The 27,147-nt window shown below is 37.1% G+C and overlaps 2 protein-coding genes and 1 long non-coding RNA gene across 5 annotated transcripts; 2 read left to right on the top strand and 1 right to left on the bottom strand.

Annotated features, from left to right (window-relative positions):
- Positions 1 to 5,342: 5,342 nt before the first annotated feature.
- Positions 5,343 to 8,713, top strand: LOC125476660. Of its 2 annotated transcripts, none has more exons than XR_007257984.1 (2): positions 5,343 to 5,579; positions 8,404 to 8,713. It is a non-coding gene; the product is annotated as an uncharacterized LOC125476660 (long non-coding RNA). The 2 variants fall into 2 exon arrangements; XR_007257985.1 differs by having other exon boundaries at positions 5,343 to 7,652.
- Positions 8,714 to 9,932: 1,219 nt separating this feature from the next.
- Positions 9,933 to 14,803, top strand: LOC103962142 (protein DETOXIFICATION 44, chloroplastic). The gene is given in 17 exon segments (XM_048582952.1): positions 9,933 to 10,127; positions 10,130 to 10,292; positions 10,405 to 10,427; positions 10,430 to 10,528; positions 12,059 to 12,196; positions 12,282 to 12,418; positions 12,667 to 12,786; positions 12,885 to 13,020; positions 13,144 to 13,240; positions 13,358 to 13,458; positions 13,541 to 13,704; positions 13,825 to 13,896; positions 13,994 to 14,110; positions 14,226 to 14,321; positions 14,399 to 14,520; positions 14,596 to 14,615; positions 14,618 to 14,803. Coding segments are annotated over 17 exon segments (1,764 nt in total). The 5' UTR covers positions 9,933 to 10,006; the 3' UTR covers positions 14,656 to 14,803.
- Positions 14,804 to 23,107: 8,304 nt separating this feature from the next.
- Positions 23,108 to 25,368, bottom strand: LOC125476654 (dehydration-responsive element-binding protein 2C-like). 2 transcript variants are annotated; one of them, XM_048582985.1, is made up of 2 exons: positions 25,150 to 25,368; positions 23,108 to 24,724 (listed from the first exon to the last, which is right to left on the bottom strand). In XM_048582985.1, the coding sequence occupies exons 1-2, from the start codon at positions 25,170 to 25,172 to the stop codon at positions 23,251 to 23,253; spliced, it is 1,497 nt and encodes a 498-aa protein (XP_048438942.1). In that variant the 5' UTR covers positions 25,173 to 25,368; the 3' UTR covers positions 23,108 to 23,250. The 2 variants fall into 2 exon arrangements, with proteins under 2 accessions (XP_048438942.1, XP_048438941.1); XM_048582984.1 differs by lacking the exon at positions 25,150 to 25,368 and adding an exon at positions 25,007 to 25,141.
- Positions 25,369 to 27,147: the final 1,779 nt, after the last annotated feature.

Genomic DNA, 27,147 nt, shown 5'->3' with positions numbered 1-27,147 from the left:
AAAAATAAAAAAAAATGAAAGGATAAGTGAAAGTTGATGGTGCCCATGTGAAGGGGAAAAAAAATATAATAAAAAAAAAGGAAAATCATGAATATTGTGTTTAAAACATTTTAAGAGACGCATAGTGCTGGTGATAAATTAGTAAAGTTTTTTTATTTTATTTTAAAAATTAGTACCTTACAATAAGCTAGCAATAATATGATTCAATCAGATGTTGTGAATAGTGATTTTGGTGTCACCAAGCCATTCAAAACATCTTAAGAGGCGTGTAATGTCGATTATAAAAAAAAAAAATCTTTCATATGCTGATAATAAACGATGTTATCTACACTAAGAGGGAGGGGTGGGCTTAGCCTCACAATGAGCTATCAATAACGTAATTCAATCAGTTGTTCATTCAATATTATTTTCTCTATTTTTAAGCGCATTCAAAACATCTTAAGAGACGTGTAATGCCAGTTCTAAAAAAGGTCTTTTGCAAGCGAATAATAAGGTGATTAAATTAGTTGTCAAATGAATTTTTTTTTTTTTTAACAAACGATGTTATCTACACTAAGGGGGAGGGGTGAGCTTAGCTTCACAATGGGCTAGCAACAATTTGATTTAATCAATTGTTTATTAAATATTATTTTCTCTATTGTTAATGTAAATTATATAGAAACCAATTTTATTATGTGAATTCAGCTGCTTTAATTGGTTTATGAGGGGTATTAAATAAATTGTCAAATGATTTTTATTTTTATTTTTAACAAATGATATTATCTATGTAACATCCCACATCGCCTAGAGGAGTGGATCCTGTAAGCCTTATATGTATATTCTCATCTCTACCTAGCACGAGGCCTTTTGGGAGTTCACTAGCTTTGGGTTCCGTAGGAACTTCGAAGTTAACCGAGCTCGCGCAAGAGCATCCCCAGGATGGGTGACCTATTGGGAAGTTCTCGTGTGAGTTCCCAAAAACAAAACCATAAGGGCGTGGTCGGGGCCCAAAGCGGACAATATCGTGCTATGGTGGAGTCGAGACTAAGATGTGGTGGGGGTCCGGGCTGGGATGTGGCAATCTACACTAAGGGGGAAAGGGTGGGCTTAGCCTCACAATTGGCTAGCAATAATGTAATTCAATCAATTATTTATTAAATATTATTTTCTCTATTCTTAATGTAAATGCTATAGAAATCGATTTTATTATATGAATTCAGCTGCTTTAATTAATTTATGAGGGGTTTCTTGTAGCGAGTATTTATCAAATATAGCAAAAAATTAACCCTTAATTTCAAAAATGTCACTTTTTATAAAAACTTTCAAATATATCCAAAATTTCACTTAAATAAACACAAATACCCTCAAATTTAACAATTAAATAAATTAAAAGCTTTTTAGCTACCGTCGCCTTAAGCTCCAATCCAACTTCACCTTCGCTTCTACACTCCACCACCATAACCCTATCCCCTTCGACCCCCTCATCACCAACATTGAGCGCCGTCACGGCTACCGCAAGGGGGAGCAACATAATTTCAATCATGTCTTCAACGCGTTTTTTCTTATTAATATCATTTTTAGTTTTAAATATAAAAATGGTTTTTAAAGTTAATCAACATGTCGTTATATGATTGTATTTGTAAGGCCCATGTGGCGCCACATCATCACACTAACAGAGCAATTGACAAATTTTTCACGAAAAAACTAAAGTGATCACGATGGATAAATTCAAAGAAAAACTAAAATGATTCACGATAGACAAATTCAAGAACACTATTATTGATTATCATTAATTGTTAAGGATCAGATTAAGGAGTTATGTCAATGTCACAAACCATTTTGGCTAAAAAACCTTTAATTTATTTGATTATTAAATTTGAGGGTATTTGTGTCATTTAGGTGGAATTTTGGATATATTTGAAAGATTTTATAAAAAGTGACATTTTTAAAATTGAGTGTTAATTTTTGATTATATTTGAAAAATACTTTTCTTCTAGTATAATTTAAAATTATTCATTTACTTCAAATATTTAATTTTCATTTTATTAATTTATGCATATAAATAATACGTCGTGATTTAAAAAATACTCACGTGCGTGCGTGAATGCTACTTTAGTAAGGTTATGATATTATTGTGGTTGTTCACCATTAATTCTCGGACTAAAAAATCCTCTTGTTATAGTTTAAACTTGTCCTAGTCAAAGTAAGATTTCTAGGGCATTTGACTTTATCAGGCCATATCAGTGATGACGAGTGAATTCAGCGATCCGAAATACTTAAAACGATTGAATCGAAGAGAGCGTGGTGCAGCAGTATGGCAGGGTCCCGTCATCAATTCCTGCCCCCAAAAGCATGATGACCTAAAATCTGTACTATGACTAAAATACCCATGTATTAGTAACAGAAAGGTGGGGTCATGGGAGGGTATTCAGGGAAGAATGTGCATCGGGAGCGTGAAGGGGATTCTGGAATTCTGGTAGGTTCTGACCCCTTCGTTCTTTCTAAAGTGCATTTTTTATCAACATCATTTATTACGATGTATGCTCACCATTTAATTTATTATCATTAAATAAGTTTAAATTTTAAAATTTATACTTATTTACCACACGAATATAGAAATTCAAACTCATATAACTATAATAAATAAGTTGATGAGTATTATATTAAATAATAGTGAACAAAAATGCTCTCTTCTCTTTGAGCATGTATTAAGTAGGGGGGAGTAGGGGACTGCTCTCCTGCCTGGGACTTCGGGTAGCAGAAAATGAAAGTCAGGACTATGCGATTCCCAAGGCGCACTCCCATTCTGTTAAGACTAAAGACTTTTAAATATATAAATAGGAGATATGCCAAAGAAAAACTATAAAAGATATTCTCTATGCATTTTCTGTCATCTTATGCAGATTATTTATCGTCTTATATTTTAACATAATAGTTTATAATAATAACATAAAAATTAATGTTAAACTGTTAAATTTAAAAAAATCTATCGCAACTTTCACTTTAAAAATCTTCTTAAAACATTCACAATACATGAGAAATTTCTCTGCAGGTTTTAAACACAAAATGTTTTATCACATGTAATTAAAGTCGAAAGACCTTAAAAAATATAATTTAAAATGTGACACCCGTATCGTCTATTTATATTAAGACTCGTCGAATACCTACATTTTTAATTAAAGTTCTTATTTGGTGTTAGTACTATTTAGTATGATGGTATGTTGTGCGTGTCATAATACACATTTTATGTACTTTGATGCATGCAACATGAACATCGATGTCATTTATGATTTTTTTCTTTTCGAAAAATGATCTGCTGGTGATAAAGTTATGGCAATCGATCTTTTTTTGAAGTTAAGAAGATTTACAAAGATATTTCAATCTCTTTTTAGTTATTATTGTATAATTCATGAACCTAAAGAATAAAATTCAAAATCCACCGTGTGAAATAAATTTTTTACTTCGTCCACCGTTGAAACATCCGTGATGGTTGTCATTTGTGAATTGATATAGTTTTTGTCTTGTTTCACAACGATAAAGTTTAAGACCGACACCAAACAATTAGGAAAACGCAACTTTGGCGAGGAAATTCCGAAATCTTGTCTACATACAAATCACAATTTGCATACCAAACTTAAATAAGAAGTCATACGCGTAAAAAGAAATCACAATTCCTTATTCTGTCAATCAACTTAACGCGTATGCATAATTGATTCATTAAAAACGAAAGAATTTTTTTTATGTGTATATATATAAGTTAAGATTCGGGACACACGCTTTTTATTTGCATTTTGAAACATGTTTTTTAGAGACTCATTATGTAATATATTTTAACGATCTAACTGTCTATCTTTTATATCTCACCTCAAATATCGTCTAATAAAAATTACCTAAATCCGAAATCACGTGATTGATGAATTAAATTTAGTGTTTCTTTGTACAATCGTATTCGTTCATTTTCTTCATTATAAATGAATATTTGATAGTTTTGAATTTGGCTAATTTTTTGTAATAATGATCGATGACTAATGTATAAAATATAGACCGCGTGTGTACCCAAAACTAACTCAAACATATACATAATGTTTTTTCTTTTGTTTTTGGTGAGTTATGCATATGCCTCAAGTTGACTGAGAGTCAAGAAACTGTGGTTTTCTTTTAGCTTGTATGACTTCTTAATTACCTTTGGTATGCAAGTTCTACGTACGTTCATGATCGTTTTTCAATAAATTTCAATAAATTATTATTAACTAAAAAATTACAAGGCACTAAACAGTATGTGATTATATTAATAAACAACACTTCTTCGCATTATTCCTCACAGGTGGAGCCATATGATGTGATGCAGCGTGACAAAGAGAAGAGCAAACACCAATATTCTTAAAGAACAAGGGCACTGGAGTCTTCCAAAAATTATGAAAAAAATAACCTCAAAGTTTACTATTGAATAATTGCTAAGATAACAAACTAACGGCAAGATGAAGTATTTAAAATGTAATTTAATCCTCGAAATAACCTAGTAAAAAAGGAATCAAACAAAGAATAAAATACAAGAAACGTCCTAAAATATCAAAGTCCGATTTGGGTAGTAAACGATAGAATCTGGTCGAAAAAGCCCACAAATAATTTTGATACCCTTTGCCGTGCTCTTCGAAATGTCAGGTCATGGACCTGAATTGGACATGCAAGCTCAAATTTACAGTGCTTTGTTCTGGTCCGGTTTACGCTTTTCGACATCATCTTTAATTCATCTGCTATATCATGCACGATGAGGATTTTGTGTGAGAAGAAAGTGGTGCCTTTCGGTTGGAGACAAACATTTCCATTAGCAGTTAAATTATTCAGTGAGATCCAATAAGTAAAGTGAATTATGTAATGTCATAATGATAGATCCTAAAGTTTAACCTATTAAGGGAAAGAGATTTGTAATTATAAAAGAAAAGACTGAAAGGAGGGTTAGGAGTCCACTCTAAAGTATTCTAGGAGGAAAAAAAGGGTAACGTACGGTAAGGGCATAAAATTATAAGCCTATATAAAATATTAGGAAACTAATGAAAATGGTTTGAAAGTTTTGAGTTTTAATGACAAAGATAAAATAAAGGGTAAAATGAATAATACCATAATTGATTTGTTAATATAAAATGTGATTTTTCGTTAAAGTAAATAATATCGGAAGTTTTTTGTTAAAGTTTCCTAAAATATTAGGTAGACCGTACAAATAATTTGTGAAAATTAATGTAGTTTTTTCCAGCTTTTTCATGGCACCAAGCCTCCGAGAGAGAGAAGAGAGAGGTGATGTCTGTAGTTTTGTATTTTATATCCCTCACGTACCCTCCTTTACTGCTATAAATACTGCTGCCCCTTCCCATAACTCATAACCCTCCATACTCAGATATCTCAGAAGCTCTAGCTAGCAAGCTTCATCTGCTTCTGCTGCTGCTGCTGCTGGCTCATGAGTTTAAAAAGTGTGGAAGAATCTGTTAAGCTCAGGAGGGATAGCGCCATTCTCGATTTGGTTTAACCACGTATAGCGCTATCCATCCTGAGTTTCATGGCTTCTTCTTACTCTCTCCCTGAGGAATTGTGGCCTTTTGAGTAAGGTTTGTAGTTTGTTTTCGCAATCTTGTTCCTCTCTATTAGTAATGCTTTGGTCTTATGTTTGAGAAGGCTAATGTGCTTTGCTATTTGAAAAATCTCTGTTGCAAGTGAAACCTATCTGCTTGAAAGCTGAAACATTAGCAGACTCAGAGTTCATTTTGAGTTAAATAAGGGGATCTCAATTGTGTGTCAAGATTTCAAAGAGATGAACTTTAAAAAGACATATTAGCGGGCCTTACATTTGAACAAAAAGATATTTTTCAAAATTTTAAAGAGACAGATCAACAAAACTTATATCCGAATGATGGGATGTAGGCCAGTTGATTTTGATTTTCAATTTATCTCTTCCTTTTACATTTGAATTTGATGTTTTCCTTTAATTATTTTGCAATTTGAAGCTAAATATTTCCTTACTTAAACTCAACTTGTAAAACCCCCAAAAGCCAAAGATTAAGCTAAATATTTCCTTAATAAGTTGATGATTTTCATCTGATTATATTATTATTATTATTATTATTATTATTATTATTTGTTAAATTCCTTTGATTATTTTTGTTAATGATGAACCGGACCATCGAAATTGGTCTGGGATGAGAGGAAACAGGAAAGTTAACGTGACGAATGTTGAATCTCCTGGGACAGGACGTAAAAATACTCATCAGGGAATGACAATTCTAACCGTTAAACCCGATAACCGTGGACAACCATCCGAATGGATTGGATTTGGGTATGAAAATTTGGGTATATTTTGGGTATGGGGAAAAACCGTGAATATTATTTGGTTATGGTTTTGGATATGGTTATAAGGGTCCTCAATCCATATCCGTACCCAAATCCGAACCAAATAATATATAATATGTATATATATATATATGTATATTCATTATTTATCGAAGTCATTACCTTGAGAATACAAAAATTGTATTGTGTGAGTTGCATTTTATGGCAAAGTTCAAAAGTTTTGATATGAATCAAAATCTATGAGAATTTAATAGTATTTATGCGAGATATCACGGATCAACCAATATTATCAATGTTTAGCGCTATCCATCTTGAGTTTCATGGCTTCTTCTTACTCTCTACCTGAGGAATTGTGGCCTTTTGAGTAAGGTTCGTAGTTTGTTTTCGCAATCTTGTTACTTTCTCTTAGTAATGCTTTTGTCTTATGTTTGAGAACTTTTGAGAAGACTAATGTACCTTGCTATTTGAAAAATCTCTGTTGCAAGTGAAACCTATCTGCTTGAAAGCTGAAACATTAGCAGACTCAGAGTTCATTTTGAGTTAAATAAAGGGATCTCGATTGTGTGTCAAGATTTCAAAAAGACGAACTTTAAAAAGACAGATTAGCGGGCCTTACATTTGAACAAAGGGATCTTTTTCAAGATTTTAAAGAGACGGATCAACGAAACTTATATCCGAATGATGGGATGTAGGCGAGTTGATTTTGATGTTCAATTTTATCTCTTCCTTTTACATTTGAATTTGATGTTTTCCTTTAATTATTTTGCTATTTGAAGCTAAATATCTCCCTAATTAAACTCAACTTGTAAAACCCCAAAAGCCAAAGATTAAGCTAAATATTTCCTTAATAAGTTGATGATTTTCCTCTGATTATTATTATTATTATTATTTTGTTAAATTCCTTTGATTATTTTTGTTAATGATGAACTCCCCTTCATTAATTTGTTGCCTTGTTTGCTGCCATAGCTAAATAAAAAAACAGATTAAAAATGGGAATTGTTATTAGCACTCCAAAAATCTTATTTTACACTCTAAATTTTCTATATTAGGAAAGAAAAATACATTTGTGAGAAGTGTAGAATGAAATTTTTAGAGTACCAATAACATTTCCCTTAAAAATATGCAAAAACAACAAATATGAAAGTGAAGGACTTATCCGTAGTCACATGTAAAAGGTGAAGAACTGGAGGATGTTGACCACTTCCCAACCCAACCTGGTGAATAAGTCAGGGGCCTCTGATATTTCCCTTTCAATTGCCTGAAGTTTGGCTTTAGAGATTGTGCAATTCTGGCACCTATTTTCGTACTCTTTGAGTATTTGCTTACCATTTCGGGTAATAATACTTCATTGGCTTGTTGCTTCCACTAAAATAAATACCATTCACTCATGACTGGCTTTTAATTTTCTTTTTCACATTGAGGATTTTATTCTCTCATGTGGGTTTAGATTTTTCGAGATTTTTTTAGTATTTTTTTATGTATTTTATACACTTGACGTTTTAATCGTTCGATTCTTTGTCACGTATCCAATAACCAATATTAATTGACAAAAAAAAAAAAAAAAAGGGTGTGCATGGACGGAGGCAATGAAATTATGTAAGATAGGGTTATGATGAATTTTTTTGTTCTCAAGTATAACAAACAAGAGGTTAAAGTCGCCCGTCTAAATAAAATTTCTACCTCCATCGTAAGGTATGATGGTAATCTATGGCCTGTTTGGAATTGCATTTGGAAGACTAAGAGTGTTTTTGACAACTAAAAATATTTTTTGAATGTATTTGGTAAAGAGCATAAAATTAGTTATGTGCTTCTTCAGAAAATACTCAACTTTAGTTAGCAATTTATTTATAAGTAAACGCATTTTCAACAAAAGCGAGAAGAAATGCTTATATTGAAGCAATCCAACACGAGCTCTACATGCAATTGATTTTATAATAGCTTATCATTGACAAATCTTAAATATTCATCATGCAATCCTTCGTAATTAAAAAAACGAATAAGTTTACAAAAATTAAAGAATAAGAATCAGTATTAGTATCTAAACCACAAAGATTATCAACTAAATTTGATGTTTAATGACTGCAGGGCTTTGCTGTTTAGAGTATGGAAGGATGGAGATGAGGACCAAAGCTCAAGTCATGCAGACCTTATCTTCAGAAATGGAGGCTGTAATATAAACATGTTTACAGATATTGAGGGAGAGAGGGAGACAAGCAAACGTAGAAATCAGGAAACTGAGAAAAAGTTCCTTATAAGATTTTTGTTTTTTCTATGCGGTTAATGTATAAATAAAATACCGAATTAGTTTTGTCCCTTTCACAATTTGATAATGTCCATAAGATTAAGATATCGTGATGTCATGTTTAATTACGTGAAATGAAAACTAAGATTATTACGATTCTTGTTCTTTTTAGCATTTATTAAAAATGGGTATTAAAATATGTTAATTCCTGATTTTTCTCGTGTTTACTAACACATGAAATAAGAGATTGAGTCAATTCTACTTTAAAGATTCTTTTGAAAGTGTTTTTAAAATAATTGAAAACACTTTTGATGAGACGAGCCCTAAAATCCGTCATGCAATGAATCCGTCTTCTCAAAATGCTTTCAATCATTATAATATCATTTTCAAACGAACCATTTTTTCTTTCCTTTTTCGATGCATTACTTCCTCCATTACAAACAGTAAACAAGCCATTGAAAAAGTCAAACCTCATGCAATGAGCAATTTGGTGCAATCACGATCGAGTCAGAGTTTTTGCTTTTTTTTTTAATTAGATAATACTAAGTAGACTAATTTTTAGATCAAATTTTGTAAACTAAATGATGTGGTTGGTAATGATTTAATTATTATCTAAGTATTGATTAACGTACTTATTCATTATTAGTGACACATCATTTAGTTTGCACGTTTGGCTTAACAATTTGGTCACCCTAACATTATAGTATTTTGTGCTTATCTTTTGTTGAAATCACTTCACGTTTAGTGATTATGAGAGGAAAAATTCTAATTTTCTACTTCTCCACATTTATTTAAAACATCGAGTACCTTCAAAATTTAGAAATTAGATTAGCTGGGAAGAATAATTGATTCAATCTCATTCCTTACTACCTATATTCTGGATTTCCCCAATTGCTTACTTCTTTGATACGTAGTAAGTTTTTTTTCCTAAAAGACTTGTTTGCTTACTCGGAATGAGACGCAAAGTTTGATTATCTATACCCATTTCAATCATATCATATTATTACCAGTAGTTGTTTATCTCATTTATGAACAACTAGATATCATTACGATATCGCTACCATACCTAAAAATGTAGGTACACATGCCCTATCGTTGAGGTAAGATATTTACCCACAAAATATGTAGAGGTGGACACCCCATGAGCACTAGTAATTTTGGTAATCAAATTTGCTTGTGGAAGATATTTGATGGCCCATTGGTCTTGAATTGATGCGCATTGGGCTTTGACAGCTCATTGGGCTCCAATTCATGGTAACCACACTTTTAGTTAAGGCGTCAGGCCCAACAGTGATATTTTTCTGAGCGCGAAATCTAGCCGTTAAAATGGTCGCCACAGATAAAGATACAACAACAAAACCATATGGTTGCAGGCCTTCTGCAACATTCACACACTCGTTCTTTATAAAATGGAGTCTGGAATTTGTTTGTTTAAGAATTTGAAAAATGGCGAGTGGTCTCTCACACCACCACCTTCTCTGCATGTATTCCTCAAAAACCCACCTACCGTTTTCAAAAACGCAAACACTTTTCAGAAACCCGAAATCCTCCTCCGTTGCTCTGCGGACCCATCGAAGTCGTCGTCTCCGAGAGACTCCAACACTTCGCTGCAAAGTTCGCCGGAAGAGCCGAAGCCCGCCAGCGCTCTTAAGCGGGCCGACCTGCCCGGCCAAAACCCACCTCCCAGATTGTCTTCTTTCGACTCCCTCTTCATCCGCCTTAGTCGTTTAAGGTAGATTTTAATCTTATTTTATGTACACAATTTCAAATTCATGGGTGATTAGCTTTGGTGTGTTGTGGGTTGTTGTAAATTTGTGATTTGATTCATTGGCATATGATTTCAGAGATGACAGGTTTAAGCTTGACGGATTTTTGTGGACATTCTGTCGATTGCATTGCCTGCTGCTCTGGCTCTTGCTGCTGACCCCATTACCTCTTTGGTTGACACAGCCTTTGTTGGGCATTTAGGTATCAACTTTGTTCCTTGATTAAGCTTAACTAATTAATAAATGTTTGATTTTTATTTTTATTTTTGTTAATTGATACAATTATGTGTGTATTTGATAAATAATATAAGAATTCCATGTCGGATTTGACAAAATAAATTACAATTAACAAATGGTTCTACTCCTAATGACACTGAGGGTTATGTGATAAAACTCCATACTTGGTGTGCTAGTAGGGGGTAAGATATTAGGTCATTTCCCATTGAAGGAGAGTCAGAGGGCTCGTTGGAACCTTATAGCCCTCTAAGAAAGTAATATTTTAATAAACAGTACAATGCCATATTTCTTTCCATCTCCAACTGAGGGGCCAGAGGGCCATAAGCCAAACATAGTCCTATGACAAAAAACCATTTCCAACCGAGGGCCAAAGGGTCATAGGGTCAAACATAATTTTTATTTAAATTTAAAAACTACAATAACTTAAATTTAAAAAAGGTCCAAATAGGTCAAGAAGGGCTCGTGCAAAAATATATGATGGGCCGAATTTGCCTTTGAATCCGAGAACTGGTAATATCTCTTTAAATAAGTACATGAGGCGCTATAGGATGACTCCCGTGCCACAAACAAGTACTTACAACAAGATCTTGTTGCACATCTTTAGGCCAAAAGAAGTATGGATTAGACGTTTAAGTTTTATGTAGTTAAAATTTTTTTTTATGTTATTTAATATTGTTTAATGTTGTTTCATGTGACTTAATGTTATTTAATGTTGTTTAATGGCTTAGGAAGTTATAGGAAAAAAAAAAATTTTAAGTTTTTTTTTAAAAATTGTCTTAAAAAAATAAAATAAAAATCAGATATAATAGCTAGCTGACGTCAGCATGTTAGGCCATCTCCAACCGAAGGCTGGTCAAATAGCTTGTTTTAGCCCTCTGGCCCTCCAAGAAGTTAATATTTTAATGAACACTACATGGCCATATTTCTTACCATCTCCAACCTAGAGCCATAGGGCTCGTTTTAGCTCTATCACAAAAAACCGTCTCCAACTGAGGGCCAAGGGGTTATAGTATGGAATGTGAAGAATTGAAATAAAATGAGGTAAGATAGTATGAAATGGTGAAAAATATGTGAGAAATGGTGTAGGAAAAAATTAGAAATTCAAAAAAAAAAAAAAAAAAAGGTTCAAAAAAAAAGAGAAAAGTGGGTTGGGCATAAAAAAAAAAAAAAATGGGATGAGACCAAAAAAAAAACCTAAGCCCTAAACCCTAAACCCTAAAGTGGGTTGGGCAAATGGAAAACAACAAAAAAAAATAAAAAAATGAAATTGGGCTAGCCAGTGGGCTGGCTGGTTGGCTCATTTGGGCCAACCGGTTGGCCCTTTGGCCATTTTTTGTCCAGTGGGGCCCACGAGCCGTTTGGCCTAACCCTCGGTTGGAGATAGTTTTTGGGCTATTTCGGCCCTCTGGCCCTCTGGACCCTTCGGTTGAAGATGGCCTTAGCAGTGGTCCTTCATCCGTGTATCTGAAATCTTGACAGTTTCTGCTTTGTGTAGGGTCGGTTGAATTGGCAGCAGTTGGGGTGTCAGCTTCAGTATTCAACTTAGTTTCTAAATTGTTTAACGTTCCATTGCTCAACATCACTACATCTTTTGTTGCTGAAAAGCAGGCATTGGCTAGCAAGGCCGAGGATGGTAATCAGCAACTTTTTCTAGAAAGATTTGTTATATTTGAAGTTCAGTAATAATACCTTACTTTAATCAAAATGGTTTTGTGAAGATTTTCAGGGTGACAGGCAGAGCAAGAAGCTCCTTCCCTCGGTGTCAACGGCATTGGCTCTTGCTGCCACCTTTGGCGTAGCTGAAGCTGTTGCACTTTTTCTTGGGTCGGGTGTCTTGATGAATGCCATGCTGTATGTCAATCTTCACCAATTATCAGTTTAATGTGATGCATGCTACTTTGTGCTACTTTACTCTCCATATGTATCTACTTACTTCCGTCGAATTCAGTTTGTCTATTGTCTTGGTGCAGTTTCTTTCTTTCACATGATTATGAATATCATGATTGATTTTGGAGTTGAATTTCGTATTTGTTTAGGTAGTTTTTACAGTCGCTTCTTCACTAGTATGTAGCAAACTTTTTCCTTCCTTTTCTGCGTTATTAGAGACTTTATCACAGCATTCAAATGAAATTGAAAGGGGTATCAAGGTTTCCTTACCTTGAAAGGGGCTTCAAGGTTTCAAAGTAGGCTGATAAAGATGGAAGAGAAAGACTAGTATATGGAGTAGGAAATTTTTCTCACTGCGGGATATGTAGCATTTTGACATTAACTGACTGATGATGTTTCTGGATTTTTTTTAATGGAGTTTGATATTGTTATAGGATTCACCAATGCGAATACCTGCCGAGAGTTTTCTCGCCCTAAGGGCATTTGGTGCTCCACCGATTGTAATTGCACTTGCCGCGCAAGGCACCTTTCGTGGCTTTAAAGACAGAAAGACACCTCTGTATGCTGTTGGTATGTATTGTTCTGCATCTTTCTTAACTTAACTGTATGGTCTTCCAACTGAGAACGTGTTTCTGAACTCAACTGTATTGTTTTCCAACTGAGAAAATGACAATGTCTGCTCTTTTATCTCAGTTGCTGGCAACTTACTTAATGCTATATTGGATGCAATATTGATATTTATTTTCGATTTTGGAATCCGCGGTGCTGCTGTTGCTACGGTGATTTCTGAATACGTCAACGATGTGGTAAACTTAATTTACTGGTGGATTTTGATCTTGATGTTCCTATCATAAAATTCTGTCAAGTTTTCTTTCTAACACAACTCTTCATGTCTATTTTTCGCAAGGTACCTGATCGCTGTTATTCTTTTGTGGAAATTGAATAGTGAAGTATTACTTGTCCCTGCCCATATTGATGGGAGAAGAATCATCGGTTACCTTAAATCTGGTAGGTTCTTTGTGAACTTGTTTATGAAATATAGATGATACAGATATTTGAGTTTTTTCTAAACGACCTTTGTATTTGTCAGGGGTCCTTCTTATTGGCAGAAGCTTAGCAGTTGTTGTAACCACGACACTAGCCACATCCGTGGCAGCCCAGGAGGGTCCTATCCCCATGGCTGGCCATCAGATTTGCATTCAAGTTTGGTTGGCAGTATCTTTGCTTACCGATGCTTTAGCACTGGCTGGTCAGGTGTGACATTTGACTTCACAAGTTTCATATGACGTGAACAATTTACGCAGAAGAATTGAATGAAATAAATTGTGTGAACGAACTAGATCTAGTTTAATCATTACAATGATGTTTCTTCAGACACTTCTCGCCAGTGGTTACTCCCAACAAGATTATGAACAAGCACGCCTAGTAATTTATAGAGTTCTACAAGTTCATATTTTTCTTTTCAACTGTTTCATTCTCATCGTTAATTGATATCCTTTTTTTCCTCTGAATCTACATTCACTGTTCTTTGAATTTCAAACAGATTGGTTTAGTGACGGGAATTGGTTTGGGAATTATGTTATTCATCGGTTTTAAAGCGTTTTCTAGCTTATTCAGCACAGACCCTCAAGTCCTGGCAATTGCATGGTCTGGTTTATTGGTAGGAAACTACATATCTCAACAGTTTGCTTGTTGGAAGCCTATGGACTATTACTTGCTTCATGTGTGCATTAGTTGCACTGCTACACATACCTGATATGGATATTGTTTGCCAGTTTGTTGCTGGATCTCAGCCAATAAATGCTCTAGCTTTTGTTATTGATGGACTGTACTACGGAGTATCAGACTTTGGATTTGCTGCCTATTCGATGGTATTCCCGGATCCTATCGTGAACAACAAATGGTTATATCATATGGTCTCCTCTCACCTCTCTTTTTGTTTGGGTAGGTGTTAGTAGGACTGATTTCTTCCGCGGTCATACTTGTTACCTCTCCATCTTTTGGCCTTGCTGGAGTCTGGACCGGGCTGTTTCTCTTCATGGCATTGCGCGTAGTAGCTGGGATTTGGAGGTAAACTAATTTCTGTGCGAGCTCCTGTCATCGCGCAACTTGAACTTCTTCCTGACAAATACTATTGCACTCCAGGTTGGGCACAAGAACTGGACCATCAAATTGGTCTGGGATGAGAGGAAAAAGGAAAGTTAACGTGACGAATGTTGAATCTCCTGGGACAGGAGGTAAAAATACTCATCAGGGGCTATCGAACACAAGTAACTGTCTGAAGTCTGATGCTACTGGTGTAACCTGTTTTCGAACACAGGTTATCCTAAGGTTGTCAAGGGCCTGCCGGATTATTAAGACGACCTGGATCAACAAGGAGTGAATTCGACTGGTTTCCGACTAGCTAAATTTAGTATGTAGGGATGCAGATGATGATCGGCATTCCAAACCGAAAATTTCTTCCCGTCCATACTTCACCAGGTTCTTGTATAACATAAAACGCCTACAAATATATACAAAACGACATCAAAGATTCTGAAATCGAAAGGGAAGTTCTTACACCATGAAAGATATAGATTTATTTATATTTTCGGGTTAAAACTGTTAAGAACCTGCTCAACCTGGACAGTGTAGCTATGGAGATATGGAATGGGAGAGGTAGAAGACGGGCAAGAAGCTCGTGTGAATTTTTAATGAATAAACTCAAATAACCGTTCGAGGAGCAATGAGGCCATTGCTCCATTTAAGTGGCCATTGCTCCATTTAAGTAGCTTTTCCACTCAGAAATGCGGACTCAGCATTCCATTACATAAGCAACTCACTAAAGGACAAACCCTTTTATTTAATAAACTGAAATTACAAACAAAAGGAATAAAATGCACTTCTTAACATCACTCCCTCCTTAAAATCAACCTTGTCCACAAGGTTTCAGAGCTGAAATGTTGGGAACCCAGCATGAAAATCATCGTAATCCTCCCAAGTAGCTGTGCTCTCTTCTTGTCCAACCCAATGTACTAGCAACTGAACACCTGTCTTGTCGTCCTTCTTGCAAATTCTCCTGGCAATTATTGCCGAAGGAGCATCTGATGGATGAGAATCCTGCATCTGAGCTTCATCTGTCAGTGTTGGCAGTGCTGTTACAGGTAGATCCAAATTTCTCATGTGCCTCTTGAGGCAGCTGACATGAAAAACAGGATGTATTTTTGATCCCTCAGGTAATTTGAGCTTGTAAGCAACAGGTCCTACTCTCTCCAATACCTCATAAGGACCGTAGTATCAAGGGTGTAGCTTGTGATAAGCATGTGAATCCAATGGTTGCAACTGATATGGCAGCAACTTAAGATAGACTAAGTCACCAACAGAAAACTCTCTCTCAGTCATTTTCTTGTTTGCCTGAACTGCCATTCGATTCTAAGCCATTACTAAGTTAGACCTTGAGTATGGTAAGCAACTTATCCCTCTCAATCAACTCTTGTTCCACAAAGTCCATTTTTGCAGTACTTAAGTCATAAGAAGTAACATGAGGATGAGGGTACCCATATACCAATTCAAATGGAGTAAATTTTGAAGAAGTATGATAGGAAGTATTATAGTTCCACTCTGCCCATGGTAACCATTTGACTTAATTCTTAGGTTTGTTTCCCACAAAGCACCTCAGATATGTTTCAACACACCTGTTGACCACCTCAGTTTGTCCATCACTCTGAGAATGGCACCCCGAGCTCATGCAAAGTTGTGATCCTTGCAACTTAAAGAACTCCTTCCAAAAAGTGCTCAGGAACAACAGATCTCTTTCACTCACAATTGTAGATGGCATTCCATGCAGCTTGAATATGTTATCAACAAACAACTGAGCAACAGTTATGGTAGTATAGGGATGAGCTAAAGCTAAGAAGTGAGCATACTTAGTAAGCCTATTTACTAACACAAAAATGACAGTTTTGCCTTTGCAAGATGGTAATCCCACAACGAAATCCATGCTTATATTAGTCCAAATTTTTTGAGGAATTGGCAAAGGTTGAATTAAACCAGGAGGAGGTAGAGTTTCATACTTGTTTTGTTGGCAAATATTACACTCTGAGATATAGGTCTTTATGTCTCCCTTCATACCTGGCCAATAAAAACCCTTTTTTAGCCTTGATAGGTCTTCAATACACCTTGGTGCCCTGCGGCAGGTGTTGAATGGTGCTCAGCCAAAAGCTTAAGCTTCCAAGTGGAATTGGGGCTAATTACTATCCTGGACTTGTACTTGAGCAAGCCATTATCAACATGATAATGGGCTAACTTAGAACCACTGGCTACTCCACTCCCAAAGTTTGTAACCTCTGCCCTTTTTTGCTTAATCTAAGCATCTTCTTCATTGTATCTTCTTAATTCATCCAACCACCCAAAATAGGGGTAAGAGATAGCGTGACAATTCATGGATGAATGATTTACCCCATTAGAACACTGAGTGTCATGATTTGTGACTTGTCTTCTAGAGAGGGCATCAGCGACTATGTTATCAGCACCCTTCTTAAAATGAATTTCATAATTGAATCCCATCAATTTGGAAACCCACTTCTGTTGGAATGTTGTATGAGCCCTTTGTTGAGAAAATATTTCAAGCTGCAGTGATCAGTCTTGATTATAAAATGCCTACCCTGAAGATAGGATTGCCATTTCTTGACAGCATGTACAATTGCAATGAGTTCTCTCTCATAGGTGGAGAGAGATTGATTCTTAGGTCCCAAGGCTCGACTAGTAAATGCAATTGGTCTCCCTTGTTGCTGTATAACCGCACCAATGCCATTATCAGAGGCATCACATTCCAACTCAAATGGCAGTTTAAAATTAGGCAAAGCAAGGACCTGTGGAGAGGTCATAGTATCTTTGAGCTTCTGGAAAGCTACTTCAGCTGCTGTGGTCTACAAGAACCCATCATTCTTAGTCATATGGTAAAGTAGTTGGCAGATTTTGCCAAAACCAGGCACAAATTTCCTGTAATAACCTGTGAGACCAAGGAAACCTCGCAATTCTTTCACTGCAGTAGGCTTAGGCCATTCCATTATAGCTTGAATCTTGGAGGGATCAGCCTCTACACCTTTGCTTGATATGACATGGCCCAAATATTCCACTCAACTTTGACCAAAAGAACATTTCTGCTTTTTAACATAAAGTTGGTGCTGTTGCAACACCTTAAATGTCATTTTAAGATGCAACATATGGTCTTCCCAAGTCTTACTGTAGACTAATATGTCATCGAAGAACATAAGGATGAAATTCCTCAAATGGGGTCTGAATATATCATTCATAAGGCTTTGGAATGTTGTAGGTGCATTAGTGAGTCCAAAAGGCATCACTAAGAACTCATAGTGACCTTCGTGGGTTCTGAAAGCAGTTTTTTCAATGTCTTGAGGATGCATCAAAAGTTGATGATAACCGGACCTTAAATCAAGCTTAGTGAAAAACCTAGCACCATGTAGTTCATCCAAGAGATCATCAATCAGAGGAATATAGTACTTATCCTTGATTGTTATGGCATTAAGCTCCCTGTAGTCCATACACATTCTCCAAGTTCCTTTTTTTTTTCTTCACAAGGAGAACTGGACAAGAGAAGGGATTGTGGCTTGGTCTCATAAAACCTACATTAAGTAGTTCTTGAACTGCCTTCTTAATTTCAATCTTTTGTAAAGAACCATAATGGTAAGGTCTTATATTAGGGGGCTTAGATCCAAGAAGTAGTGGGATGATGATTGTGAACCCTACTAGGTGGTAGCTCAATAGATCAGACAAAAATGGTTTCAAACTGCCCCAACACTTCTTGTAGTTGCTTAAGTTGCAAGGGTTTTAAATCACAAGCTTCAACCATTCTATCTTCAATGGAATAAAGGAACAAACCCAAATTAGAGTTGAAAATCTCTTTGTCAAGTTGTTGAAGAGTCACCTCTTGAATCAGTGGAGCAGTTGTATCACTATGACTGAGTTTATACTGAGAACCATTCTTGGTAAATTCCATAGTTAGTAACTGGAAATCCCAGAGAACCGAGCTAGCTGACGAAAGCCATTGGACCCCTAATATGTCACACCCTCCTATTAGCAAGGAGTATAGATCCACACCACATTCATAACCCCCAATTTATAAAGCAGCATTAGTACAGCAACCTGAACTACTAACCTTACCCCCATCCGCAATCATCACTTCAAATGGTTTAGTGGGTTGAGGTGTGCCAAGCAAATTTCTTAAGGAGTCTAGAGTCCACGAAGTTATGGGTGCTTCCAAAATCCAAGAGAACTGTGACTTGTTGACCATTCATTGAACCTATTACCTTCATTGTTTTCACAGTGGTCTTAGCAAGTGTGCCATAAAACGCACATTCACTAAGTTCCATTTGTAATAATTCAGGTGGAGGTTCTTCTAGTAGTTGACTAGTGATCTCCTCTTCAGGGTATGCTAGATCAAGCATGAGGAGTTGCTTAGTAGCACATTTATGTCATGTGCGCCACTTCTCATCACAAAACCACCACACACCTTTCTCCCTTTTTCTCTGAATTTCCTCAGGAGATAACCGCTTCACAGTGAAATTAGAAGGTTTAACACTAGGAGTGGTGTGTGGTGTAGTAGGGGTGTGTAACACTCGAGATTGTGTAAAAGGCTTAGTATAGCCACTCTTCAAATCACACAACTGAGCATCAATTTGTAAGGCAATTGAAATGGCATCGTGCACATCAGAAGGGCGCAAAAACTTAACATCATATTTAAGTTCACGTTTCAATCCACCCAAGAAACAACTCTTTAACAAGATAGGCCCTAAATCATGGGTTCTATTTGCCAAACGCCTAAATTCAGTGATGTAATCTTTGAGAGTACCTGATTGTTTCAATTTGAAGAGTGCATTTTGAGAGTACCTGATTGTAAATTCTCTGCAAAATGTGTGTGTGAAATCCCCCCACAGATGAGTGCTTTGCAAACAATCTTGCCATTAAAACCACTAGTGTCACGCCCCAATCCCGACATACGTCCAGAATTGACACGTGACGTCACCAAAAATCCGTATCTATCATACCCCACCTCCGGGATATGGGCAAGCACAACTCAATAATCGAATCGCATAGTTACTTTTTGTATGCATTATGGCTGCATCTAACCTCCCTGTTAGACTGCCTACGTACCCTAGACAGGGATTAAGCCATTCGTAGTTCGTCAATCACACAAACAAGTGGTGGTCCAAATTGATCACCACACCAAACAATTGAATCTTTGGAAACCGAGCTAGACATAGGTTCACATGGTCACTAGAAGATATTTGAAACCTAGATAACACTCGTGAACAATCCCACGCACCGCCACACGCGGTGAAAGTCAAGATGGAGGGTTTAGAAACCCCGAATTTTCAACATTAACTAGATGAGCTCAAATTTACATGGTAGCTAGAGCTCAACAAGGGAAACACTTTTCACAACTAGGCCGACGATAAATTCTAACCGGAAGCCGTCCAATTTCACCGGAGAAAACCGGATTTCTAGGGTTCTAAACACCCAACTCTAAAATGAATACGAAAGCACAAACTAAGCATACCCACTTGAAGATTATGAAGAGTAGATGAAGTTTCATACCTCACTCGAAGGAAATCGTTGCCGGAATTGCCGAAAAAATGATAAAACCGCCGGAAAAGTCGTGGGCTTTGCGACCTCAAACTGCAAAGATAGAAAAGAAATGGGGAAATCTAACATCACAGAGATGTAGGGTTTGTCAAGAGCTTTCCATGGACACCGAGATCACCCAAAACGGAGCTCGGATGAAGAAGATACAAGTAGGTCAAGTTTGGTGGGTTTATGGGTCCAACAGCTCCCCTTTCCATTTTCTGAAACCTCTCCCCCCTTTTCTGGAGGTTTCACTCCAATTATAGCATTTTGGTAAAATTACCAAAATGCCACCAACTTCAAACGACTCTAACTTCTCCGTTCGGACTCGGAAATAAGATCTGTTTACACCTACACGCCCATGAAATCGAACTCTACCTAACTAATTCAAGAGTTGACCAAAAAGGTCGAGAAAATTTGAAATGACTAAAGTACCCCTCACTTCGTTTTTCTTAAATTTGGAGAAATAAAGAACTAGTTCTAATCAAATCTTCGAAATACGTCAAGAATAAAATAAAATAATAATTTTGGGGATGGGATATCACATCCTCCCCACCTTATAAAAATTTCGCCCCCGAAATTTCCATAAGCCAAAGTACAAGGAACTACCACACCACTATTCGAACTCGTATTGACAACCACGTCATCAACATCGGATAAGGATCTCGACTTTCTCTTCGACACCAAGAATTTAACCAACTTCACTTTCGATACTTTAAGAATTCAAAAATACGAATCCAAGAAGTATCCCCCCACTAATGCTTTTGTCAATCAAATCCAACACGGGGATTTCAAGACAACCACTTCACCACGAAACTAAACTTCTACCTCAACGACTAACTCACTAAGGAAACTTTAGCCACCAGATTTCAAAGAACATAACGTTCTCGGACAGAACACTTGGAATAAGAAGACAACGAAACTGATACGAATTGAATCACCACAACCAATGTAAATGATTCGAACGAACGGTCAACATAGCTACCCAATTCATATCCCATAGGCTAGATGTACTAGTCTCTCCCTCCAAGGTTCACAAATTTAAGGAAACTCTAAATTTGACACCACTAATACTACAGGGCAAGCATCAGCGTCCACTGAAAATTCAAAGGTCCGGGGACCAATGCTCTGATACCATAAAAGTTGTCACGCCCCAATCTCGACATACGTCCAGAATTGACACGTGACGTCACCAAAAATCCGTTTCTATCATACCCCACCTCCGGGATATGGGCAAGCACAACTCAATAATCGAATCGCATAGTTATTTTTTGTATGCATTATGGCTGCATCTAACCTCCCTGTTAGACTGCCTACGTACCCTAGACAGGGATCAAGCCATTCGTAGTTCGTCAATCACACAAACAAGTGACGGTCCAAATTGATCACCACACCAAACAATTGAATCTTTGGAAACCGAGCTAGACATAGGTTCACATGGTCACTAGAAGGTATTTGAAACCTAGACAACACTCGTGAACGATCCCACGCACCGCCACACGCGGTGGAAGTCAAGATGGAGGGTTTAGAGACCTCGAATTTTCAACATTAACTAGATGAGCTCAAATTTACGTGGTAGCTAGAGCTCAATAAGGGAAACACTTTTCACAACTAGGCCGACGATAAATTCTAACCGGAAACCGTCCAATTTCACCGGAGAAAACCGGATTTCTAGGGTTCTAAACACCCAACTCTAAAATGAATACGAAAGCACAAACTAAGCATACCCACTTGAAGATTATGAAGAGTAGATGAAGTTTCATGCCTCACTCGAAGGAAATCGTCGCCGGAATCGCCAGCAAAATGATAAAATCGCCAGAAAAAGTCGTGGGCTTTGCGACCTCGAACTGCAAAGATGGAAAAGAAATGGGGAAATCTAACATCACAGAGATGTAGGGCTCGTCAAGAGCTTTCCATGGACACCAAGATCACCCAAAACGGAGCTCGGATGAAGAAGATACAAGCATGTCAAGTTTGGTGGGTTTATGGGTCCAATTCTCCCTAAAACGGGTTAGGCAGTTCCCCTTTCCATTTTCTGAAACCTCCCCCCTTTTCTGGAGTTTTCACTCCAATTATAGCATTTTGGTAAAATTACCATAATGCTACCAACTTCAAACGTCTCTAACTTCTTCATTCGGACTCGGAAATAAGATCTGTTTACGCCTACGCGCTCATCGAACTCTACCTAATCAATTCAATAGTTGACCGAAAAGATCGAGAAAATTAGAAATGACTAAAGTACCCCTTCACTTCGTTTTTCTTAAATTTGAAGAAATAAAGAATTAGTTCCAATTAAATCTTTAAAATACGTCAAGAATAAAATAAAATAATAATTTTAGGACGGATATCACAACCGGATTGCCTCTCCTTCCAAGTGAAACGAGACTGTTAAGACCTTCTGAAGCTCAGGAATGGAATAGTAGGTGAAAAACTGTTCTGATTTATAAATCCAAGCAAGTGGATCTTCACCAGGAGTGAATCGGGGAAAATCGATGCGAGGCTGCCAGTTATGGCGAGGAGGGTAGAGTCCACCTTCAGGAATTACACGTTGAGGCCGATGAGGATGAAGGTCGCCGGAATCAGGAAGATCAGCGATGAGTGGTTGTGGAGGTGGGTCGGCATCGGAAGTGGAACCTCCGCTCCCACGAGCACACGCTTGCTCCCGACGGAATTGTTCGAAGAACATCACCATTTTTGAATCGATGGAGTCAGAGAGTGCAACAACAGAAGGTTCCAAAGCAGCAACTCGAGCGTCCATTTGAGATAATCGAGTGTTTGGATTGTAGCGTGGCATACAAAAAGGGATCCAGGATCGAAATTGGGGGATACCAATGTTTAAGAACCTGCAAAACCTGGACAGTGTAGCTATGGAGATATGGAATGGGAGAGGTAGAAGACGAGCAAGAAGCTCGTGTGAATTTTTAATTAATAAAACTCAAATAACCGTTCGAGGAGCAATGAGGCCATTGCTCCATTTTAGTAGCTTTTCCACTCAGAAATGCCAACTCAGCATTCCGTTACATAACCAACTCACTAAAGGACAAACCCCTTTATTTAATAAACTGAAATTACAAACAAAAGAATAAAATGCATCTCTTAACATAAAACATACAGCTAATCTTCCTATTTCCATTCAAGAAAATTTCAATAGAATTCCTAATCAAATAAAAAACACAACTAAGAGTAAGGGAACCATGAATAATGCAGCCCCTGCTCTTCCATTACACCGGAATGATAACTTTGTCTGACTAAATCTGAACCGAAATCCACGTCTAAATATCCGTCCTGCGTATGATTCGAGCTTCCAGGTATGTCGACTTCTGGTTGTGTCTGAAATTGCATAGGGCGACAATGCCTCCTCTCCCATTGTTGTTCTTGAGCAGCATCAATGCCATAGGTTTTTTCTGCAGACCAGTTATGCATGTACTCGAGTCTATCGTCGAGCTCCCTCTGCATTCCGATGTCATTCGATGCATTGATGCCATATCCTGGACTGTATGACACGTCTAAATCATCTAAGCAAGCATAAGTATGTATGAAGCCATCGCGATTATGGCCATTTAATTTTGTAGTTTCTGCTAAACCTCCCAGCAATTGTTGACCAGTTATCGATCCCTTCATTCCAGCATCATCAGATGGAACATTTTTCTGCTCGTTATGCATATTGTTGTACTTATCATCTAAGCCATTGTGGCTTCCAGATTCCAGAATCACCGGGAACTCTTTCACCACTGCTTCCCTCATTGCTGGTGTCTCAAATTTGACACCATTTGAAGGGTTGCAACCGTTTCTTTGATTGCATTCCCCGTCTCCAAGCTCAGTTAAGTGAGCATAATTGGACCTCAAAAGTATCTCCAAAGAATCCACATCGTTACGAGGCTTCCCATCAAATACACTATCAAAATTTACAGCTGGGAGCTCATTTCGCAAGTAATCGGCCCTATGATCGAAGCTTCCATAGCTCCCCGTCTGAAAAACAACACCGTTCTTAACAAGCTCGCGTTCGGTTTCGTATTCCCGTTTCACAGCTTTTGGTTCTCTTAAGGTAGCATTGGAAAGCTGTAATTCCTCAGTCACCAATCCCTCAGCACAAATCATTTCCTGCTTCGGCTCTGTGGGCAGACAGTCCTCAAAGAAACCCGATCTTTCCTCTGCCTGATCCGCACTATTATACGTTGACGATGACTCGTGTGATGATGTTTTAGTCATTGTAGGTGACACAAAACTAGAGCAGTAGTCCTTCAAATCCATAGTGTTTTTTGCGAAGTTGAGCCGGGCCAAAGCGCCATACATTGACCTAGCAGCTTTATCATAAGCAAGTGCAGCTTCCCAGGCTGTAGGGAAAGTCCCAAGCCAAAGACGGTTATTCTTCTTCTTCGGTACAGCGCCGCCCGTAGCGTGAATCGGTTCTCGGATTTCTGCCACCCATTTTCCCCAAGTCCTCTGCCTAACACCCCTGTAGACACAACTGGAGTTCTCGGGCCCTCCTTTCCCTCTCATACACCCTTTTGTGGAGCCCTTCGCCGGAACCCTCCGAGTCTTCGTCCCTCCATCTTTTTCAAAATCAAGCCTCTCATTGTAGTTCTTCCACCGAGCCAGAGTGTCCTCTATCGAATCGCACCCATAGCGCCTCTTCCGCAATTTCCTATCCCTGAAAAGTTGAACCAAATCCAAAGTTAGTTTCAGCTTTTAAACAATCAACACGAACAAATTAACTTCCATGCCCCTCTCGTTCGGGTTTGGGATATTGCTGCTGTAGAAAACACTTATGCTTATAAGCGTTTTGCTAAAAGTGCTTTCATTACAAACTCTTTGCAAGTTTTATTATAAAAATCCAAGTGCTTCGGTTAACTTAAGAACATTTGCTAAAAGTTCTTTCGTTAGAATGACATTGAAATTTTTATTAAACTTGAAGTGCTTCCTAGATAAGCACCTTACTAGCACTTCTCCCGAAAACAGAAGCAATTTCAGAAGCAGTCCCATCCCAAACTTGAAAAACCTCCAAACTTGGATTTAGGCAATCAATCACGCAGAAAACCCCAGATGAAAAATCACAACAAAAACTCAAGAACTCACCCGTCGGAAGCCTCGGACGCCATGCGAGTTCAGAAATCTGCTTGCTTTCTTCTTCCTTTTTATCTGGGTCCGTTTCTGAACTCCCTTCAGGGCGTCCAATATGCAGAACAAAAACAAAGACCTTTGCGTTCTAATTAGCTGAAAATCTGAAAGGGGTTTATCTAGGGTTTAAGTGTAAACAGGCTTTTGCCCCTTGAGCAAGGTTTCGAGGCGCTTTCGAGGAGCCGGGGTTTTCTCTGTTTTCGGCTGTGGTGGGGGCAGATAACAACAAAGCAATGGCGTCCGTGTCTGACTTGGGCACGATGGCACTGCGAGATACTCCCGAAAAGGATTAATGACATGGACAGCTCATGCGATGATTAGTGGCCCCTGTTTCGCCACGTAAGAGCCGTCCTCTGTTTTGTCATTTCGGTTTCTTGCCCAGGAAGGCTTTTGCATTTAAAATTAAACAGACGCTTAATTTTGGTTTGAATGTTTCTTCAAGTTGAGAAACAATTTGGGTCATGTTCCAAAATTACAAATAAAAGCAAGCCCTTCGGACAAGTAAAGATATAAAAATTCCAAAATCGAGCTGAACGCGCGTCAACAAGAAGAGTCTACCTTTGGAGGGGTAAGTAACGCTACAAGTAAGCTACAAAAGTTCCAAAACCAAGCTGAGACAAACTACCATAAGAAGACTAACCAACACTAAATTTGATTCACAGTAAATATAAGGGAATGAAATATTTTGAAATCATGTAGCCAATTGTATAAAATTCATAATACCATCGGTTGTAACTTAACCACCGCTCTTTCTATTAACCGTCCAGATCAATCTAGTGGTTCTTTGTCCAAATGCGTTGTTGAATGTGTACATAAGTATGTGTGTCAGAGAAGACCTCTTTTAAGCCATAAAGCCTCGAGGATTAGAGTAAACTTGCAAGTGCACAAGTTTATAGGTACATTTAACATGCATTTCCGTATTTCAATCTTTTAAGTCTTCATACCATTCCAATTTCAATTGAGGTAATAGTTTAGGGGGTCAAACTGCATTTTACCTTAAAATAAATGGTTAAATGGATACCCGTTTGTAACTGTGAGTAATACTCATAACCACCTATTTAAATTTCAATGGTAAACGATTATACCCATAACCGTTTATTTTTTTATGAGTTTTAAATGGACGAATAATTGTGGTTCCCCATACCCATGAATATTTTGCCCATCCCTATGAACAACATAGTCATAGTATAATGTTTGGCAAGTCCAAGTATCATTCCCACGAAAATTCTAATTCAATCTCCAATTTGATAAACTAAACTAAACTAAACTTAATTATTTTAAAAACACAAAACTCCAAAAATATGAAACGCAAACAATAAACTAGACCTCGACTTAACAATTCAATGAAACTTGTGAAGAATTTGTTGTGATGATTTTATAAGGAAATAAAAACATAATAGAAAATTAAAACTGAGATTAAAGAGAAGAAAACATAGGGTTTTAAGGCAAGGGATGAAGGTCTAGGGATTTGTAATTAACCACAAACAAACGGGTTTAGGTTTCAATGCATTTAATAGTAATTTCATCTCTTAGATAACAATTTTCGTATTTAAGTTCGGTTAAGGCACTATAGACCATAATTCTCGTTAAGTGTCATATATCCTAACATAGAGTCTATCCGATCATATCATCAATTTAACATGAAAAACTCATTACATAGAAGAGAATGAGAGAATCATGCAAACTGTAAATTTTGTTACCGCAACTATGTAATTCACAAGAAGTTAATTCGTATTATATTGTAGTAATGCCTCAAATTTGTCTTAAAATTATTATATGCAAAGCCCTAAGGTGATCATTCAAGTACCTTAAACATAAGGCATTCAATTCTCGTAGTGAATAAGAATTCATCCAATAAAATTAAATATCCATCAAATTGTCATTGGAAACCATAACCATTGATGCTAGGGTATCATTATTACCCTAGAAAAGAATTTTTTGAACAAGTGAGGTTAT

This window comes from the organism of the source record quoted next, unplaced genomic scaffold, assembly GCF_019419815.1.
Source record: "Pyrus x bretschneideri cultivar Hongxiangsu unplaced genomic scaffold, Pyrus_bretschneideri_v1 Contig2, whole genome shotgun sequence".
Lineage (NCBI taxonomy): Eukaryota > Viridiplantae > Streptophyta > Magnoliopsida > Rosales > Rosaceae > Pyrus > Pyrus x bretschneideri.
The sequence above is the reverse complement of the archived record's forward strand: the minus strand, read 5'-3'. Positions and strand labels throughout refer to the sequence as shown.

Bases quoted from the DNA above. Each gene is read 5' to 3' on its own strand.
- LOC125476654 (XM_048582984.1), bottom strand. From the start codon at position 25,056: ATGGGACTGCTTCTGAAATTGCTTCTGTTTTCGGGAGAAGTGCTAGTA. The intron at 24,725-25,006 runs GTGCTTATCTAG...TCAACTTTTCAG, and splicing joins TCGGGAGAAGTGCTAGTAAG to GGATAGGAAATTGCGGAAGA.